Source organism: Gadus morhua, chromosome 10 (genome assembly GCF_902167405.1).
Source record: "Gadus morhua chromosome 10, gadMor3.0, whole genome shotgun sequence".
Lineage (NCBI taxonomy): Eukaryota > Metazoa > Chordata > Actinopteri > Gadiformes > Gadidae > Gadus > Gadus morhua.
This window is the reverse complement of record NC_044057.1, coordinates 5,573,725-5,594,419: the sequence shown is the minus strand read 5'-3', so window position 1 is coordinate 5,594,419 and position 20,695 is coordinate 5,573,725. Positions and strand designations below refer to the sequence as shown.

Genomic DNA, 20,695 nt, shown 5'->3' with positions numbered 1-20,695 from the left:
CGTTTGACTCTTTAGAAGCCAGGTAACCAAAAATACAAGAGCTGTTTTCCTGGAGTACTAATATTGTGACTGGTAAAGCATTTAACAGAATGCTTTCATTAAAGCAAAACCTACATTCCACACATGAATTAATTCCAAACAAAGCATATATTAACGTAGCAGTGATCATTTCAAATTAATTATCTGGAAATTCAAAGTTCTCGGAATCTATTCACTTCGGTGGCTATTCTAGGAAATTATATATCACAAGCAGATGCCATGAAAAAAACATTTAAATAAAACTGGCCTGTAGGATCATGCAACAGGCCATACCGTACATAATTGAATTTGATTGAATTAATTAACTTACTTTGTGAGTTTTGACAAGAATATTGAGGTTCTCCGTGAATATGTTGCTACGTCTCCATTTTGATTCACTCTGTGCACAACAATCCTTTCCCCCACTCACACACGCACACGTTCACACACACACAGACAAACCACCACACACACACACACACACAAACTCACACACACAAACATACACACACACACACACACACACACATACACACACGCACACACACGCACACGTACACACACACACACACACACACACACACACAAACTTACTTGCTTTTGAGTTCTTGGAGTAATTTGCGTTGAATAATTTTATAATTAAAATTTATTTATCAGAAACTTCTGCTAGTCTTTGATATCCCTCTGGTACCACTCTCTGACAGAAACCGGTTCAGATGGAGCACACTCTCACACACACGCGCACACACATACACACACACACGCGCAGAATTTGATGTACAATGCATCTCAAAAAGCAGACACAAGCAGTGTTACTCTCAGCGACTCTCGAATCTCTCTTTCAAAGACACAGAAATAAATAATGTCTTGATTTGTTTGTGCGTGTGTGGAAACACACACACACACACACACACACACACACTTAGTGTCTCTTTTTCTCACGCATACGCCGGACACACACACAAACACACACATACACACATTGATACACTGGATCTGACTTTAACAATGCCGGCGCTTGTGTCAGACAAAGGTCCCTTCTCCGTTGTGCGTCAAAGAGCCGTCTGTCTGGAGGCCTCAGTGGAGCCTTCACATTCTGCAGCATCAAGTGAGCCCTGAAATAGAGCAGGGGACGTCCGAACACATGCAGAGCCACTCACACAGGGACACGCCCGGTAATACGTTGTTACTTTGCTATAGGCCCCCTATATTGCATTTACATCTTGCTCAGGGACACTGCCATACTCGGCTAGGAGGAGATGGGGATTGAACTAGCAACCTTCCAGCGAACCTGCTCTACCTCCTGAGCTACTGCCTTCCCTATTGGGCAGGAGAATACGAAAGGATGCGTTGAAGGACAAAGCAAACCCACAAGGAAATGCACATTCACAGGTGGTTGCAATTGTTGGTTCTGATTGGTTCAAATCGCAATATGACCAGTAGAATCCCCAGGCATGATGATCAGCCAATCAGAAATAATTGTACAACTTGTATACCAATTGATCCATACATATATACAGTTGATGGTGCTGATGTCCCTGAGCTGGGGTTTGAGTGTTGGTGTCCTATCAGTGGGCATGGTGTTAAAACATCTGAAAAGCCACTGCTTCAGTACAAATACTGCAATCTGGAATCTGGGTATTCAGTAAGAAGGAGTACTGATGACTCAAACACACAGTTGTGATACTTTTTCTACCAATCCCCATATTATACTTAGCTAATGTGCTTCTCTTTTGTGAGATTGTTAGTAGGTTGTAATGAGTCCATCGCATGATTTGTGTTTCTTGTGTGCCGGAACAGATTAGTTGATGATGAATAATGATGCACTGAATCAATATTAATATTAATATTAATGAATCTAAATTATTTAAAGACAAACTAAGTTTGTCCTCATTCAATCACATCAATGCTTTGATTTAATTGTTAAAATAATAAACAAGCACATGAAATTTTAACATTTATTTAGATTTTCTTAAAACATGATTTCAAAATAATTTTAAGTGTTGCACAACATCACATTCGTTTAACATGACCGACGTTGAATGTTGAATACCGTGATGCTGATATTTCAATACCTTCTTCAATGATAATATCATTCTGCTTACCTTCCAGGGGAAAAGGGGCATTTTCCACTGACAGTACCTGCCTAACTCGCCTCGATTCGGCCCACCTTTTTTTGCGTTTCGATCACCAAAATGAGGCACCTGGTATCTGGTACCTGATACTTTTTTAGTCTCACCTCCATCGAGGTTCCAAGAGAGCTGATGTGATACTTTTGTGTGACGTAAACAGGCTGCTGGCCACTGATTGGCCTGAGTGACGCTGTCACACCAAAATTGTACCGGGGGCGAAAATTGAACCGCCTACGTAATCTGCGTCGAAACATTACGTCATCGATCGACGCGATTGTCCGTTGCCAGACAAGTTTTAAAAAAACATTCGCGCTCATCAAGACGAAATAGCATAATACAGATAACACTTGTTTATACTTTATATTTGTATTGCATTGAATTTAGCTACTAAACTGAGTGTTTAAAGTGTATCGTAGTTTATATTTGTATTGAATTTAATTGTTTAATCGAATTTAGCTAGTAAACTGAGTGTTGAAAGTGTAACGTAGTCTAGCTAGTTTGTGTTAATTTAATTTAGATAACAGACGTCGTCGTTTGACGCGAACGTCCGTTGCCAGGCAACGTTCGACGCGATCATCAGTTGCCAGGCAGGTTTGGAATTTTCGACCGTAGCCGGAAATTTTTTCGCCCCCGGTACAATTTTGGTATGACAACGCCACTGGACGAATAATGATGAGCGCGACGCGCAAGCCGGACACCCGACACCCGGCCGCCGACACCCGGCATCTTTAAATACTAGCATCAACGGTCAGTCAACAATAGTGATTGATTATTGAACATGGCCGATCAGTGTGCAAGAACTCGCCGTGGACCGTGACAGAGATGGAAACGCTCCTGTGCCTAACTGTACGTCCAAACCAGAAGCGAATTGAGCTACCAAATCGCCGGAAGTCATTCACTTTCTGTGGGCAAGAGCGACCAAAGCGACCAACGCTACCAGCGGCCAAAGTTGAGCGACCAGAATGTCCAAAAAAAGTTGAAAACTGTTGAACTTTATGCAAATTACTATGACGCGTTTCAGCGGCAAAACACTGACAGCCAATCGGAATGTAGACGCTCTTCGCTTGCGTGGATCCCAGGGAACACCGGCAGGCACTTTTGAATTGTACGTCATGAGCGACTTGAGCGACCAAAGCGAACAGAAATATTTGCAGAAATATTATGAGCGACCAAAGCATCTTTGACGTTTTGGTCGCTTCTGGTGTGGACGTACAGTAACCCTGTCTGTTTATGCATCGCGTGGTCGCTTATGTGTCGCAGTTTCGCGCATGCGTGCTATGAAGACCCGCCCACGTTGAAGAGGTACTTTAGATGGAAACACGATGTTCCCAGAACCAAACCAAGTCGTGCCACGCTAATGGCGCGTTTCCACTGCAGGGTGCGGTACGGTTCGGTTCGCAAAGGTGCGGTACAGATGCGTTTCCACCGCCAAAAGTGGGCGTGTACTCCTCCTTTGGGGTACTGAGACGCCTGAAAGGGTGCCGGAAAATTCTAGCTACACACCCCCTCCGTTGATTGGTCGACAGAATCGTCATTCCGGGCAACGTGGGGATAAAAACAAACAAACAGTAGCCTCGAGGTATGATTCTTTACAATGAACATGTCGCGTAAAACGCTTGCTTGGGCGAACAAGGAGGTGGAGACGTTCCTCTGCATTCTTGGGGAGGAAGACGTGCAGAGGGAGCTTGATGGAGCAGTGAGAAACAGTTTAATGTGTCGCGTTCAACTTTTCCATTGTTTTTTTTGAGAAGGCTACTCTCTGTCTCGCTGCTATGATGTCACAATGTTTACGTAGCTGCCGCGGCGATCGACATCCGGCCTACCATAAAGGGTACTGTCGGCGGTGGAAACGCGACCTCGGAACTGAGCTGGGCTATACCGCCCCCTCCCTACCGGACTGAGGCGAACCGAACCGTACCGCACCCTGCATTGGAAACGCGGCATAAGTCGTGGCGAGTTGAGCTGGTACTGTCGGTGGAAAAGGGGGGACAGGTTAGATCATTTGTGCTGTTGAACTGTCAAGTACAGGCTACTGTTTGCTAGATTACCCTATGTGGCAGTAAGTGGATTGTAATACACTGATTGGTTTCAATTATGCAAGCATCATATAAACATCTTAGTATGAAATACAATCTAACAAGCTCTTAAGCTAGTTAACGTGATTTCCTTACTAGTCAGACGAAAATATGATAATATAATAATGTCAAAAATGTACATATACAAAACTGAAGGTTTAAACTTTTATAACAAAAAACAGGTTGCAATCGAAAATATATTTCATTAGGGGATATTTGCTTATTCGGCCGTTGTAATAAAACACCATAGCGGACAGAGGACTCTTCAATGCTAAATGCACACTTCCTGTTATAAAGCCATCAGTTGGTTAAGTGGACACAGTTCAGCCAGCTTGTCCCCAGAACAAGTTTCAGAGAGAGAAGATCAATGATCTCAAAAGTGCTGCTTCTTCACTGTGAAACAACCGTTCTCCTTTAGATCACCTGCAGGTATGTGGACTTAAAGTCTGTCCCGAGGGCGTTCTTAGCGTTGCATTTGTAAATGCCCGAGTTTGTCAGCATGGGGTTTTGTATAACCAAACTCCCGTCTTCCATCATGTGAATGCCCCCCTGAACGGTGAACCTGCTATGGGGCACCAACGTGGTGCGCCCTGGCAGCGTCCACGAGATCTCCGGCTTGGGGACGCCTGAAGCCAGGCACCCTAACGTCACCGGGGACCCCCTATGGATCCTGGTCACCGAGGCCGGGGCCTTGGTGATGCGCGGAGGGAAGACCATCACCGTGACCGGGTAGGACAATGTGTGTGAGCCAAACGTATTTGAGGCTTTGCAGACGTAGGTTCCCTTGTCGAACGTGGCCACCTCTTTGAGCTGGAGCGTCCCGTTGGCGAAGAAAGAGAGCCGGCCGGTGTGTTGGGGTTTGTCCAGGAGACGACCGTTGGGGAGGGTCCATGAGATGGATGCCTGCTGCCAGTCGTCCACAGAACAGGGCAGAGACAGACTGTGGCCATAGGTGATCTTCATCCCACCTGGATTAATTACAATGTATGCTTTTCAACATCACTGTTATGCATTGGTAACGCTTTGCTTAGCAATTGGACATTGGACAATAAACGATTGTAACATATCATGGAATAACTACTATTCTAACGCTGCTGATTCACTGTGGCTCATTGGCTATATCCTTAGCCAATCAGATTGCTTTTGACATTCCATCATCAACATCTGCCTAAGTCATTTATTTGAGTTAGTTAGTCCCTAACGATATATATGGACCTGGCCGTGCAGAGATGAAATACAAACTGGGGTTATTGGAACTATGGATGAACTAATTGCAACAGAACAGCTTTACCTGTAACTCCTCTGATCACCGGCTTCCTTCCTGCTTCCAGGGTGTAGCGCTTCTCGGCTTGACCTGCCACGTTCTTCGCCACACATCGGTACACTCCCTTATCGTTCGCAACTGGATGGGAAATCCTCAGAGTCCCGTTCCCGAGGTGATGGACGAAGCGGTGCAGGGCTCTGCCGGGGGGAAGCATGGTTCTGTTTGGTAGAATCCAAGCAAACTCTGGGTGGGGCTTACCCCGGGCGGGGCACTCCAGGACTATCTCCCTGCTGTCCTGTTTGATCGGTACCATTTCAATGTTGGGAACGGCGAAGCTAGGCTTCTCAGCTATCGAAGCCACCTCAAGCTCCACCCAAAACGTTGCTTCTCCGCGGGTGTTTTTAGCCACACACGCGTACCTCCCTTCGTCGGTTTTCCTCACGCCTCTCAACTCCAAGCTCCCGTTGGGGTGCACTTGAAAGCGACCGCCGGCGTAAGGTGCGGGGAGCTGTTGGCCGTAGGACGTGATCCAGGACACCCGGGGTTCAGGGTTGGCCTCCGCCTTGCAGTCCAGCTGGGTGGTCTGGTAGGACACGGCCAGGACCCTCGACGTACTCCTGCCTGTGATTCCGTTGATGGAAGGCTCCTGGGTCTCCACCTCCATTTGGAAGTTTTTTACATCCTCTCCGATTGGGTTTCGTGCGATACACGTATATTTCCCTTCATCCGCGAGGGTCACCCTCTTTACCACTAGTACTCCGTTCTCCATGACCTGGTACCGATCTGAGGACACAGATATGATGTGATGGCCAGGAGAGATCCACAGAATCCTGGGCCTTGGCTCCCCTGTTGCCTGGCAGACAAACTTGGCCGACTCTCCGAGCCGGGCTGTTGCCAACAAATGGGATTCCGGACTAATCTTCGGAGCGTCGGGGGTAACCGTAACTTTAACTTTTCTCTCGTCTCTGCCAAGTTTGTTCTTGGCATGGCAGGTGTAATCGCCTTCGTCTTTTTTTCCCATCTGCTGGAGGAGTAACGTCCCGTTGTCAAAGATAACAAAACGCCTGTTGCGAACACCGCTGTCGTCCGATTGGAGGGCATTGTTGATGACTGTGCCATCCGGGAGGCTCCAGGAAACCTCTGGATTGGGGAGGCCTGAGGCCACACAGTCAACCTGGGAGGAAGAGGAAAAGGAGGAGGAGAAGAAGAAGTAGAAGAAGAAGTAGAAGAAGAAGTAGAAGAAGAAGTAGAAGAAGAAGAAGAAGAATAAGAAGAAGAAGAAGAAGAAGAAGATGTAGAAAAAGGAGAAGAAGAAGTAGAAGAAGACCAAGAACAAGAAGTAGAACAAGAACAAGAAGGGAGACGAGGAGAAGGAGAGTAATGGAGAAAAGCAGACCATCGAATAGCATTCAAATATGTTCAATGAGCGGATTCAATCTTCATTTTGTTTTATTCTTATTTTAGAAGTTGGAGAGGGGATACCTGGAAGTTCTGTCCATAGGTAGCATGGGGCATCGGTCTCAGGTGCTCTATCCTTGGAGCGGTCATCAACACATCCACCTGATACAACACACAAATACAATAAGAAAAAATTGGTTTGAACTTACACACCAATGATTACCTTATAAACCAATATTAACCGGACATAAAACCTTTCAATGAGTTAATAAAGGTGGTTAAAGCCGGGTCAATGTCCTCAAGGTATACAGTGATATTTTGCTGATCACTAACGACTGACCTGAAAGAGTTCCATGTCTTCCCCGTTGGGACGCTGAAAGAGACACAGGTAGTTTCCGCGATCTATTTCTGTGAGATGCATGATCCTTAGAGTCCCATTGCGAAACACAGTGATGGATCTCTCAGGACTGCAAAAAAAAGGGAGTTATATTCAACATTATATTCCAAGAACACCCCTTTGAAATTCATTCAAATAAGGCAACATTTGAACGATGATGATGAAGGTTTCACGGACCTGTATTGATCCATAATGGTCTTGGAGGGTAACTGCCAAATGGTTCCCCTTGTGGATTCAGTGGACTCAGGGCAGTGGAGGAAGACCGTGGACCCGTACATGGCGGAGACCAGGTGCTGCTGGGAGGGCCGTGGGATGGCATCGTGTTCGTGCGGCCGCGGGATGAGTGCGGCTGTAGGAGGAGGGGGTGGAGGGAGGGCTGGGGCTTCGGTTCTGACCACAAGCTGGACTGTTCTCTTGGCAATCCCCACTGCATTTTTTGCTGAACACTCATAACTGTAATAAATGTCAATTGCAACGTGAATAGATTGATTTAGTCAAACGTTTCAATGGAATTGGGTTAAATAAATTCAAAATATAGCTAGATGGCGTTCATACACGGCATATTTTTGAAGTAAAGAGAAATTAGAGAAATATCAGTCCCATACTTCCCACCATCAGCCAGTGCGGCATTCCTCACATACAGCGTCCCATTGGGAAAGACAAACAGCCTGCGCCCCAGGAACTGGGAAGGTTTAACGTGGACCCCTCCTGGGATGGTCCACTTCAACACAGGCTCTGGCTCTCCTTTAGCGGAGCAGTGGACGTACACACTCATCCCTGTCAGGACCGGGACACGTCACATGCAGCACATGTTACTTACTTTGACTCGTCAAGTTTAAACAGCGTTGTTACTTTATAACTAGACTGCTCCAGACCTGGTTGGACGCGGACAGCCTCCGACGGGTCTTCGTTGATGCTCGGGGGGAGGGCAGCAACGTGTAGGTTGTAGGTCACTGTGTCGGCACCCGCTGCATTGCTTGCGATGCACTTATAGTCCCCTTTGCTTGAGAAATTGGCTGACTGGATGTGAAGGGTCCCATTGGGCAGCAGGGCCACCGGGGTTTGGGGGGTCTGGGCGGACCCCACATCACGGACCAACGCCCTGTTGGGAAGGATCCATGAGATCTTGGCAGGCGGTTTGCCGGAGGTGAGGCAGTGGAGATGGACGTCCCTTCCCAGGTAGACCGCAACCTCCCTGGACGTGGGAGGGTGGATCTTGGGAGGCTCAGTTTGGACGGCCAAGGTGATCACAACGCGGTCCGACCCGAAGCTGTTGCGTGCCGTGCAGAGGTACTGGCCTCGATCCTGGAGCTGCACGTTCTTAATGAAGAAGGTGCCGTTCTTGAAGACCTCGAAACGCAGTCCTTGCTGAGTGCCGGCTGGGATGCTAGCTCCTAGACCAAGGTCAACGATTTAAAAATAGGTTAGTGAATGTTTCATTTTATGTGTCTAAGAGTATCTTTCATACTTAAACTCGATTGACTGGCCTTTGCTTCAAACTTTAGTTGTACTTTGAACTTAATCACTCGATCTCTATCCAGCATGAAAGTGTTCACCTGGGATAGCAGAACATTTTGATTTTGATCAATGACGATTAACATCCCTTCCTCCCAATCTCGTACTGGTCCTTTCTTACCCGTCGAGACCTTGGTCCATGCGATGGTGGGTGCTGGGTGTCCTTTCACCTTACAAGGCAAGTACACATCGCTTTCTGCGAGCGCCGACACACTCGTTGTGGCTGCCGTGGCGATAAGGGGTTTGTACCCTGCTCCGCTTCCCACAGCGTCCATCGGCCCGGGGAAAGGCGGTACCGCAGTGGGACGTCGAGAGCTGATCCGTCCTGTCAGAAGATAGTTCCACTTTAAGACATGGCCACTCTGGCTGCTACTACGTCTTAAGGTGCTTTGCACACTGACCCAACAACATGTGCGATACCCTTTGAAGGGGCGTTCAATGTTGTCCGATTCTGGTTTTTGTTAGCAAACATCAGTGTTGGTCAACTTCTGCAGTTATCTAAAGTTTGGTGTTGGTGTTTGTTGGGGCAGTGTGTCAGCACCTTTTATAAAAAACTAAACTATTCTTAATGGTAAACAAACCAACCTCCAATACTGGGCCATCGACTTCCATAAAAGAGCACTGGGGTGGTGTTAGGGCGTGGCAAGAGGGTCGGGGACAGGTCAAATGTGGAGGAGACAGGGGGGAAGGCAGGTTGGATGGGTTTCAGTGTGCTAGGCACATTCAGAGCAGGCGTTGGCACCGGCGTTTGAGGGTTAGGGTTAGGGTAGGGTTTGAACAGCGGTAGAATGTGGGGTCTGTGATTGCCAGAGGATGAGGGATGATGGTGGGGGATTAGGTGAGGCTTGGGGGTGATCGGGAGGGTCAACCGTCTCCCCAGCTGGGCGATGCGATCCAGCTGAGCCTACATCCACAAAGAAGATTTGAATTCAATTAAAGACAGAGGTTGAACCATTAGGCCCTGAGGTATCAACATGGGTCAGATATCTTATTGATTATTTCAAAATGTATATAGATATATTACTGAAAGGAACAAACCGGTCTGGGTTATCAAACCATTTAAATAGTCTCTCCTGGCCTCACTTAGACATCCATTACCAATATAACTAGTAAAAACCACAACGTTCGACCGCCTTGCGTGAGCACGCCTGCCATGAACGTAAATATTAGCAACAGCACTTTGGTCTTTGTGATAAGACATTATTTCTGGTAGGATACAATTCAGAAACTCAATACTGACTGACATGTACAAGTGCTGTATCGCTATTGTCTACACTTGTGGCAAGAGCATGCTTGCACTAAATGCCCTTCAGCAGAATCGGGACAACAAGACATTCTGACGAATTGGGTATGGATGTTTGAGAGAAGAAAGGAGATTCATGATGGTTTGATTACCCTGACTGGTATTATCCTTTAAATGCCACAATCCCGTTCCCACACCTCATCCTTCTAATCCAGCAGTTACCAACAGACAATGGATACCTCTCGTCTAAAACCTGAAACAAAAGAACGGGAGAACAATAGAACAAAACATCCCAGTTTGACCTACTTGTCTGTATCTGTTCCTGAGCTTGGAGTACATGAGATAATCCCTGGTTTGGGTGTCACTCCCTGGGTTGGGATGAGACCATCCACCAGCGCCACCACCAGGATGATAGTGGTTGGGAGTCAATGCTGGTGGTGGGGAGGTAGCCGGTTGGGACTTAGTGCTCAATGAAGCCGTGGGCTTGGCTGTGTCTGCTGTGATCTCTGGGCGGTTGGTCACCCCAGACCGGGGTCGGTATGTGGGGAAAGGAAACAGCCCGGGGCCTAGGAATGGAAAACAATCCTAATCGTGGCACTCTGACAGAATATTCTTTGATTAATTTCATGATCATGGCTGCACAGTGGACTTAAAAGACTGAAATACATTTTGGCAGCTGCCCTCTTTATTATCAGGTACACTGAGGGCCTCCTATTCACAATTAAAAAAATGCGTACTCTCTCCTATTTCTCAGTAAATAATAACATAGTTGTACGTAGACAGCCAACTGTGTCTTCTCCTTCTCCTCTCCCGCACTTGATTCTGCTTTTGTGCTTAAGCAGAAATCTGACACTCACTGGACTGCAGAACAAAATAACACATATCAGAGGGAAAGCGTACCTTTCCGGGGCCGAGGAGAAGATCTCTGCCCTGACCCTGAAGGATGGAGGACATGGTGATGATGATGATGATGATGATGTAAGGAAGGCCAGTTTGGGGATGGGGGGAAGCGAGGAGGTGGAGCCGCATTAGTCTTCCCTTGTCCTTCTGATTTAGCTTCTACTCGACCACCTTCCTTTGGCGCGTTCTCTTTGCTTTGTTTTCTATTTGAGTTGTGGTCTTCTGATGGCATGGGGGCATGTCCCCCTCGCTGGGTTGGTTGCTGAAGCCAAGGGTGGACGGGGTCCGATATAGGAAATGCTTGGCTGGGTTTGGTTTTTGGCTTTTCAGTATGCCTCCCCTCTGTTTTGTGCCTGGGGTCTAATCTTGTCGTTTCTCTGCCTGTTTGTAAAACTGTAGGATCATTTTCCTGTGAGGGACTGTGCGGTTTACTGTGAGATGTTGGTCTATTGCGGTTGGTTTGATGGACGGTGCCCTGTGTGTGGTTGCCTTGCAGAAATCTATTAGGATTTGATTTCTCTCTCTCTTTGTTTTCCTCTTCAATCCTTGTTTTCTGGCTCTCCTTATCTTCTGCAGGCGTGAACGCTTCTTGAATTGTGTCTTCTTCTCGCCTTCCGTTTGGTCTTGAGTCTGTGTTGCGATTCCCAACCGCCATTTCAGTTGGACGCAGCACATTGTCTGGTTTTGGTTCAGGAATGGTTTTTGGATCTTGTAGATGATATCTACTTGAAGAAGGTATCACTTTGGAATCAACTTCCTTTTTTGGTGTTGTACTAATCATATCTATTTCCCTTTCATCCGAGTAATCACTGTCCTTGTAATCATAAACTGCCTCATCATAATCCTCTTCATCCTCTGGTCGGTCGTCTCTCACGGTGGTTTGAGCCATCGATGTCCTTTTGTTTGTTGTAGTCGATGTGGTTGTTGTCATTGCTGTGGTTGTAGTTGTTGTCGTTGCTGTGGTTGTTGTTGTCGTTGCCGTGGTTGTTGTGGTGGGTGTGGTTGTTGTTGTGGGTGTGGTTGTTGTGGGTGTTGTGGTTGTAGTTGCGGGTACTGTTGTTGTGGTTGTGGTGGCTGGCATGGCGGTCACCTGGGTAACCGTTGTTGGTTGTTGGTTCAAATGAGGATGAAGTCTTCTCATTGATGGGTGTCTGTGTCTGTAGGGGGGCCTCCTTCTATTGGGCCATCTTTGGGAGTACTGGGAGGTTCTGATTCTCCCCCCAACGACCCTCCCTCCAGACGGTTGGTTAGGGGGAGACATGGCCACTATGGCAGGGGAATTGGTTCTGCTGTCAGTTATGTCTTGGATTCTCTCATTGACTACTTTAACGGGTGGTGCTTTACTACTGCTGGGCCGGACCAAAGGCCTTCTCACCACTGGTCTAAAGTGCTCCTTTTCGGGATTAACATGGTCCTTATTCCTTGTCTGTTCCCTCTCACTGGAGTAGGACTCTGTAGCAGTCTGTTCCGTTGTAATGTCTGGCATGATTAAATGAGTGCCATCAGTTGTAGTAACAGACGTGGTTGTAGAAATTACAGCAGCAGGGGTCGTAGCAGTAGTTGAAGGAGCGGCGGTATAGGTCCGTCTAGGTTTACTCGTTTTAGCTAGTTCAGTAGTCAGCCTTTTTGTACTAAAGTCTGTGTGCATAGTAGGAATGTGAGTGTATGCTTTAGCATTGACTTTAGCCAATATCTCTGCCCAGTGATTTGGATCTAATTCCTTCACAGGCTTGTAAGGCTTTCTCTTTGGATCTTTGATTATTTTCTTTTTCATCACCCCTCCAGGAAACCGCTGTGGTGTTCCAACCCTTCTAGGAGACTGTGTTGCAGAAGGGCGTTTGATTTCCTGGTAATCCACTCCTGAGCCCTCGCCCTCCTCCTCAGCGTTCACTAAGACGGTCGGCCCTACCTCCTTCTGCTCAGTTGGCTTCTGCTCTTCTGTGACTTCTACCTGGTGTGAGATCATGTCTACTCCGTAGATGTTTGAAGCCATGCAGCTGTACTCCCCCGCCTCGTCTTGGCTCATCTTCTTCACCACCAACGTCCCGTTTGCCAACACTTCTGCCCTTCTCGCCTGTTGTGTTGGAAGTAGAATCCGGTTCTTTGGCAGGTACCAGACTGTCGTACTGGGCTCCACTGTGCTCACGTTACAAGGCAGAGAAAGTGTCTGTCCCTTCTTGACGCTCATTTTCTCCCCGTTGAAGGCGGTAGGACTCAGCGAGCGTTGTTTGACAGTGAGCCTCATGGGGACCAGGTCGATTCCAGCTTGGGTTTTGACCATGCAGTGATAGAGTCCTGCGTCTGCCAGGGTCGTGTTCAGAATGACGAGCTGCCCGCTCTCCAACAGCTCACTTTTACCATCGACCCCCTCGATGACGGACAGGTCAGGATGCATCCACTCGACTTTTACCTCCGACCCTGAGGTGATGACGTCACATTCCAGTTGGGCCTTGGTGCCCTCAAGAACCGACTGCACCTGCCCCGTGGTCCCTCGCCGAATCAGGGCCCAGGCGGTCTCTATGTTGCCTTGGCCGTCACCCTGCCTGGGGCGAGTGTTTATGACCTCAGAGATCAGAGTGGAAAAGTCCATCACCAGGTTTTTGTTTGTGGTCTGGCGCCGGTTGAGCTGCAGCGTGACCCGGTGCTGGAGCAGCCAGCCGGGCTCGGCCGTCAGGTAACCCTTCAGGTCGGTGAAGTAGGGGGAGTTCTCATTGATGGCCTGGGCGTACTGGTAGGTGGTGCTGTTGGCGTTGTCCCTCGGCGCCCCCCTCTCCAGGATAGCAGGGCTCTCGTAGTAATACGCCACCAGCCGCCACAGGTTCTGCAACGCCTCCCGGTCGATCTCGCACTGGAGGACGGTGGCCAGCGACACGTTGACGGACACCTCACCGGGCGAACCGGGCCGCTCCGACCACGTCATGGCCACACCCTCTCCTGGCCGCTGCACGTCACACAGCACGTGGGCGCTGTTGCCGTGGCTGTCCGACAACACGAAGGTCAGCTGGCCCAAGGGTTTCTCCAGGTCGCGGGTGTACGGGAGGTCCGGCTCCGCCTCTGTCTCCGCCCACATGGGGCTGTCCCACCGCTTGAGAGGGGAGTTGAGGGTCGGACGCTGGCAGGACAGCTGGTCTGGGGTCAGGTCGAGGAGCCGGCTGCCGTTGAGGGGCGGGGAGGAGCACTGGGCGCACGTCTCTGCAGCGCCACGCTCCTTCTTGCACTTGATCACACCTGGGGGGGACGGGGCGGGGGGGGGGCGGGGTCAGAGAGAGGATCATATATATACTGTATACACATATGTCAACAAAGAAACATTCGGTCCTTTGACAGACACACCGAGCTACAGCCTAGTGTGTAATGTCGTGGGGTAGCTTGACGCCAGGTTGAGCTCCGATGCGCGTCCCATAGTGAACGCAGACGCTTGGATCTTCTGGAGCTTATCATGGACATGGGGCCTCAGCCCAAAACCTTTCAAGTCAAAACCACAAGACTTATCAGTTAAACCCAAGAGCTAATTTTAGGGAAGGAGGTTGACAAAGAGAAAGAGAATAGGACTTGGGGACTGAGTTGCACAGTTCAAAGAAATCGCTATGATGGGAGAAATGAACATCAAAGGGAGAAGAAAAAATAAAGATGAGACTTTCCCAGTAACTAAATGCAGGCCATGAAATGTTTTATGAATTAGGAATGGAACCATTTAAACATATGGGAAGCCAACAGATTCAGGGTTAGATAAATCCCAGATACGAACAAACAGTTAATTAATAACTTCCTGGCCACTGACACGTCAGACTTCATATGTTCCCATGCATACAATATTGTTTTTTACCGTATTATGCATTCTGAGGTGTACCATTGCTGATTAATTTTTTTCACGACTTAGCTACACAAACAGTCGGCAGATTAAATAAATTACAGCCTTTGTACAAAATAGTGACGAGGCAAGCAGAAAGGTTCATGACTCACAGCACATCTGTGTAATGACAGATGTAGGCAGCGATTAAGCTCGCGATACTCAGCATTAGAAAAGCATTAGAATTACTTTTCTTTGTATATTCTGTGTATAATACTAAGTGCATCTAGTGAAACAAACACAAAAAGTTGACTGTAGCAATATTATAATCTTGTTCCTTTAACAGATCCCTGCCACATGGAAAAAGAGCAGTGTGTTGTTATAGTATTGTTTTAAAGCGAGCGTCATTCAGGTTTTTGTTGGAACATCTTCAAGGGTACCGGCCTCTGTTTACCCTCGTGCCTGGAGTTCCAGTCCAGCAGCCACCGGAGCTGGCAGTCACATGACCAGGGGTTTCCGTGGAGTGAGAGGACCTCCAGCCTCGGGGCGGTCTGCAGCACCGCTGCAGGGAGCTGCTCCAGGAGGTTGTCCGAGAGGTGAAGGTGTCTGAGAGCATTTCAATAACGATAAAAACGTACAGAAAATTAATTGTACGCATCATACCAGAAGAATGAGACATAATAATTATTGTCTGTATCTAGAAAACTCCATGGAGGTCATGGGATGAAATAATACCCTAATAACGTAAAATACAGTCGTTTTTTGTTCCAGGTGCAGCAATCTTTGTTGTCATGTAACCGAAAGGTTGCTAGTTCGATCCCCGGCTCCTCCTAGCTGAGTGTTGATGTGTCCCTGAGCATGACACTTAACCCTAACTGCTGACGAGCTGGCTGTCGCCTTGCGTGGTTGACTCCGCCGTTGGTGTGTCAATGAGTGTATTGACCGATGTAAGTTGCATTAAATAATAGCGTCTGCTAAATGCCCTAATTGTAAGTGCATGGATAAAAGCGTATGCTAAATGTGAAACATAAGTTTGCGTACTAAGTTAAAACGTTTTGAAAGTTTCAAAACACAGTCAAATATGATCTGACAAGTGGAACTGTGGACATTTGTCTTAAGGGAACCCATTGATCCAGTGTGGAGGCTCTGGATAAACAGAGATGGAGCTGAAAGGGACCAGCCACTCTCACCTGAGCCCTGAGGACCAGAAGGTGCCCAGCAGGGAGAGCGTGATGAAGGTGTGGGGGTGGAGGTCCCGCAGCACGTTGCCCTCCAGCTGCAGCAGCTTGAGGGCGGGCAGCCCGGAGAAGGAGTAGGGCTGGATGAAGCTGATGAGGTTGTGGTCCAGGTGGAGGCGAACCAGACCCACCAGGCCCTGGAACAGGCCGGCGTCCACCTCCGTCAGCTTGTTGTAGCTCATCTTCAGGATCTGGGTGGGGGTGAAGGTGGAAGTATCAAGGTTGGGAATTCTCGCTTTTTAATTTCCATTGCTGCTGCGATCAATACAACATTCAGATACAATACCGTTCTAAGCTTTGGGGTCACTTAGAACCGTCTTTATTTTTTAAAGAAAATAACCTTCTTTCAATGAAGATAACATTAAATTACATTGTTAATGTGGTAAATTACTTTTCTTCTAACCGGAAACGGCAGATTTTGAATGGAATATCTACATAGGTGTACAGAGGCCCATTTCCAGCAACCGTCACTGCTGTGTTCTAATGGTACATTGTTTAGCTTATCGTGTTAATAGGCTAATTGATGATTCGATAACTCTTGTGCAATTATGTTAGAACAGCTGAAAACTGTTAATTAAAAGTGTGAGTTTTCAGTGAAAATATGAAATTTTTTGGGTGACCCAAAACTTTTGAACGCTAGTGCACAGTCCAAGACCACAGTATTACGTTATGCATTGGTGGTGCATTGATTTTGGAGGCCGGCTCGACTGGGCACTGAACAGGGGTGACAGTACGACCGTTACCATCACTGAACAGGGGCTACGGTACGACTGTTACCATCACTGACCAGGGGCTATGGTACGACTGTTACTATCACTGACCAGGGGCTATGGTATGACTGTTACTATCACTGACCAGGGGCTATGGTATGACTGTTACTATCACTGACCAGGGGCTATGGTATGACTGTTACTATCACTGACCAGGGGCTACGGTACGACCGTTACCTGCACTGAACAGGCGCTACGGTACGAGTGGTACCTGCAGGGATCTCAGGTTGTAGAAGGCACCAGAGTGAACTGCGCTTATGTCGTTGCCGTGCAACATGAGCATCTCCAGTTTCCGTAGTGACCGGAATTCGGAGCCCTCCACTTCTGTCAGGCTGTTGTAGCTGTTGGGAGGAGAGAATGAACAGGTAGCGGGTGTCATGTCGTCAATGTTAACGTAGCGATGGAGGCGTGAGGGACAGCGGACATCTGGAGGAAACATGTGAGCGAGGACAGGGTTGTTTATGCTCACACTCAGACTAACCCTGTCAATTAGACAGAAATTGTCTTGATTTAATTGTAATTCAATTCCTGGGCCTATATTTAGGCCTATTCTGTTTGTTTTGTGCATATGTGTGTTCATGCAAGAATATGTTTGTATGTGTGTGAGTGTGTGTGTGTATATGTGTTTGTGTGTGTGTTTGTGTGTGTGTGTGTGTGTGTGTGTGTGTGTGTGTGTATGTGTGTTTGCGTGTGTGTGTGTTAGGAGGGGTGCGTGTGTTTCTATGTGTTTGTGTTTGTGTGAGTCTGTGTGTGTGTGTGTGTGTTTTTTCATGTTTGCTCTGGTGGATGTTTGTGTACATGTAGCAAAGGACAGAGCAGATGTGTTTTACGGTTGGAAGGGAGTACAATGTAACCTTTCAGTGTGAGAAGCGCAAGCTGGAGGGGAAGAATGAGAGTTGAAAGAAGCCAGGAGGGGTGACAGAGATGTGCCAATAGGACTAACCTTTGACCTCTCAAGTGACCCTCTACGGGAAAACCGCTTATCTGAATTTCCGCACCTTTGCAAAGAAATGCTTCATGTTTTGTTTAAAAGAGAAGTTATGACACTTGTACACATCTCTCAATGGAACATGACAAAAAGGAGTGTTGTTTCCGTTTAATGGCGAACAACGTCAGTTAATGGTGCTGTAGGTACGATTTAGGTACGACGAGCTGTAATCTGAATTTAATGTGAGGTATGCCCGAGCCTTCATGCAGCAGTTTGTTAGTGAAATGCTTTGTGACAATATCGGTTGTTGTTGACCGCGCATGCATCTGTGTGACAAAAAGCGCTTTAACTGGTGTAGACATCAAGGGAGGGGGGGAGGGAGGGAGAGGGAGGGAGGGTGAGTCTTTTTGAGGTGAGCCAGCCCCAGGACATCAGAGCACTGCCCTGTCCCACTGCCAGCTCCTCCACACAGGGTTGTAAATAACATTGCACCGCCCTCCGGGATGTGGATGATTTGCGGAAGGGATTGATTCCATGTGGGATGATCTCAGAGATATTTGCATTCCTGCTATGATCAATAAAGATTGAAAGGAACATTCAATGGAGTAGCACATTATTCCATTTACGATTTGTAGTAAATTGATTTTGAATGGAGGCCTTCAACGATTGGGCCCTGAAGTTGGCCTTTTATATACCCTTGGAGATTAAAAAAAAATACAGTTGACCACATTGACCAGCTCTGACGGGGGGATCCCGAGGCGTTCCCAGGCCAGTGTTGAGATATAATCTCTCCACCTAGTCCTGGGTCTTCCCCGAGGTCTCCTCCCCACTGGACGTGCCTGAAACACCTCCCCTGGTGGTTTTATTTGGACTCAAACAAGCTTCTACAGCTAACCGCTGGCTATAAATCCCTTTAATTCCACATTTGGCAATTAAATAAATGCTGCCTGTTGACTAACCGTTCTGCTTGGTTGCTTGTATGTGCTTGTATTTTTTGTGTATGACAAGGCTGTGTGTGTTTGTGTGTGTGTGTGTGTGTGTGTGTGTGTGTGTGTGTGTTTGTGTGTGTGTGTGTGTGTGTGTGTGTGTGTGTGTGTATGTGTGTGTGTGTGTTTGTGTGTGTGTGTGTGTGTGTGTGTGTGTGTGTGTGTGTGTGTGTGTGTGTGTGTGTGTGTGTGTGTGTGTGTGTGTGTGTGTGTGTGTGTGTATATGGGTGTATGTTTAGACACCAGACAGTATTTATTTGGGTCTTAAGGTATCACTTCATCCTATCCTGAAGAGGATGGTATTATTAAATGTTTTTACAGCAGTGTGTCCTGTAAAGTCCTGTTACTTAGATTCCTTAAGGGCCCCTGGTTAGCTTCTAGTGGACTCACTGCAGTTACATGTTACATACACACACTAGTCGACCATAGGGGATCATTCACCACCAGAAATACTTCTTCCAAACATTTGTGGGTTTTACTCACACTAAGCATGTGTATATGTGTTTGTGTATGTTGGTAAAACCATGTGTGTTGGTGTGTGTGTGTGTGTGTGTGTGTGTGTGTGTGTGTGTGTGTGTGTGTGTGTGTGTGTGTGTGTGTGTGTGTGTGTGTGTGTGTGTGTGTGTGTGCGCTTGTGTGTGTGTGTGTGTGTCTGTGTGTGCGTGTGTGTGTGTGTGTGTTTGTATGTTGGTAAAATTGTATGTTTCTGTGAGTGGACGAGTCTCACCCCAGGTTCACCCTCTCTGTGTCCGGGGGGAAGGCCTTGGGGATGGAGGTCAGGTGTCTGAAGGTACAGTGGACCTCTTTAGCCGCTTGGCAGGTGCAGCTCCGCGGGCAGGAGGGGAGGCCGTGAACCAGCAGAGAACCAGGAGAGAGCTGGAGGGGAGAGGAGAGGGGAGGCAGGAGAGGAGAGGAGAGGAGAGGAGAGGAGAGGAGAGGAGAGGAGAGGAGAAGAGAGGAGAGGAGAGGAGAGGAGAGGAGAGGAGAGGAGAGGAGAGGAGAGGAGAGGAGAGGAGAAGAGAGGAGAAGAGAGGAGGCGAGAGGGAGAGGAGGGGGGAAGAGGAGAGGAGAGGGGGAAGAGGGGAGAGGAGAGGAGAGGGGAAGGAGAGGAGAGGAGAGGAGGGGAGAGGGGCAGAGAGGAGGGGAAGAGAGGAGGGGGAAAGGGGGGGGAGGCGGAGATGAGGGGAGCGGAGCGGAGGTGAGAGGAGAGGAGAGAGGAGGAGAGGAGAGGAGATTAGAAGGAGAGGAGAGGGAGCGGGGGGGGGGGGGGGGGGGGAGAGGAGAGGGAGAGGAGAGAAGAGAGGAGAAGAGAGTAGATAAGTAGGACTTAATAGGTGAACACCTGTATTTGGAGCTAGCTCAATACTATTTCCAATCCTTGTGTGTTAGTGTGTGTGTGTGTGTGTGCGTGCGTGTGTGCGTGTGTACCGTTTGCTGAAGTAGGAGGAGCAGGAGAAGCGGGCGCCACACCGGGGCTGTTGCACGGAGGCTGGACCACCCCAAGGCTAGCGCCATGACAGGATGGCTGGGCTGCTCTACACCCTCAGGCCCTCCATACACCTATCGACACAGAGCAAGCACGCGTAAACACCTGCTCTGGTGTTTTTGCCCTGTACATGGGGAACAATCCAGAAGTCTGTTTTAACGTCACATTTGTATAGTCGCTAACAAACGCCTGATCTCAGAATGCATTTGTTCTGAGACTTGTGTTTTACAATCCATTATTACACTATAAATATCATAGTATCCATTGTGGTTGGTTTTGAGCTTTCTAATAGCTAATTTTATTGGATAACTGTCTAAGTCGTGACCATGGCATATTAAGATTCTCTCGGGGGGGAAATAAAGGCTGAAGGTTGTGCAGAAAGGCGAGATAACTGAAGTTTTTTTAACTCATAAATTCATAACAATAGACATATCAAGGATTTTCATGTGTGGCTTTCTAGGTTGTGTGTTCCTTTCTTTGGTTTCAATGTGGAGCGAGACCAAACTTGTTTTAACCATATATCCTTTAATTTTGTGCTTCCTGACTTTCTCACAA

The 20,695-nt window shown here is 47.8% G+C and overlaps 1 protein-coding gene across 2 annotated transcripts in view; it reads right to left on the bottom strand.

Annotated features, from left to right (window-relative positions):
* Positions 1–1,962: 1,962 nt before the first annotated feature.
* Positions 1,963–20,695, bottom strand: part of si:ch211-159i8.4 (matrix-remodeling-associated protein 5) — a 24,623-nt gene continuing 5,890 nt past the window's right edge. The window contains exons 2-17 of one of the 2 annotated variants that reach the window (XM_030368891.1): positions 20,083–20,214; positions 19,382–19,530; positions 16,952–17,081; positions 15,923–16,161; positions 15,187–15,338; positions 10,943–14,170; positions 10,349–10,608; positions 9,385–9,703; positions 8,921–9,124; positions 8,160–8,678; positions 7,890–8,061; positions 7,462–7,737; positions 7,228–7,354; positions 6,972–7,049; positions 5,517–6,663; positions 1,963–5,193 (exon numbers count right to left, since the gene is read on the bottom strand). In XM_030368891.1, the coding sequence (XP_030224751.1) occupies positions 4,640–5,193; positions 5,517–6,663; positions 6,972–7,049; positions 7,228–7,354; positions 7,462–7,737; positions 7,890–8,061; positions 8,160–8,678; positions 8,921–9,124; positions 9,385–9,703; positions 10,349–10,608; positions 10,943–14,170; positions 15,187–15,338; positions 15,923–16,161; positions 16,952–17,081; positions 19,382–19,530; positions 20,083–20,169 (7,641 nt within the window). In that variant the 5' untranslated portion in view covers positions 20,170–20,214 and the 3' untranslated portion in view covers positions 1,963–4,639. The remainder of the gene's footprint in view (positions 5,194–5,516; positions 6,664–6,971; positions 7,050–7,227; positions 7,355–7,461; positions 7,738–7,889; positions 8,062–8,159; positions 8,679–8,920; positions 9,125–9,384; positions 9,704–10,348; positions 10,609–10,942; positions 14,171–15,186; positions 15,339–15,922; positions 16,162–16,951; positions 17,082–19,381; positions 19,531–20,082; positions 20,215–20,695) is intronic. The other variant, XM_030368890.1, reaches the window with a different exon arrangement.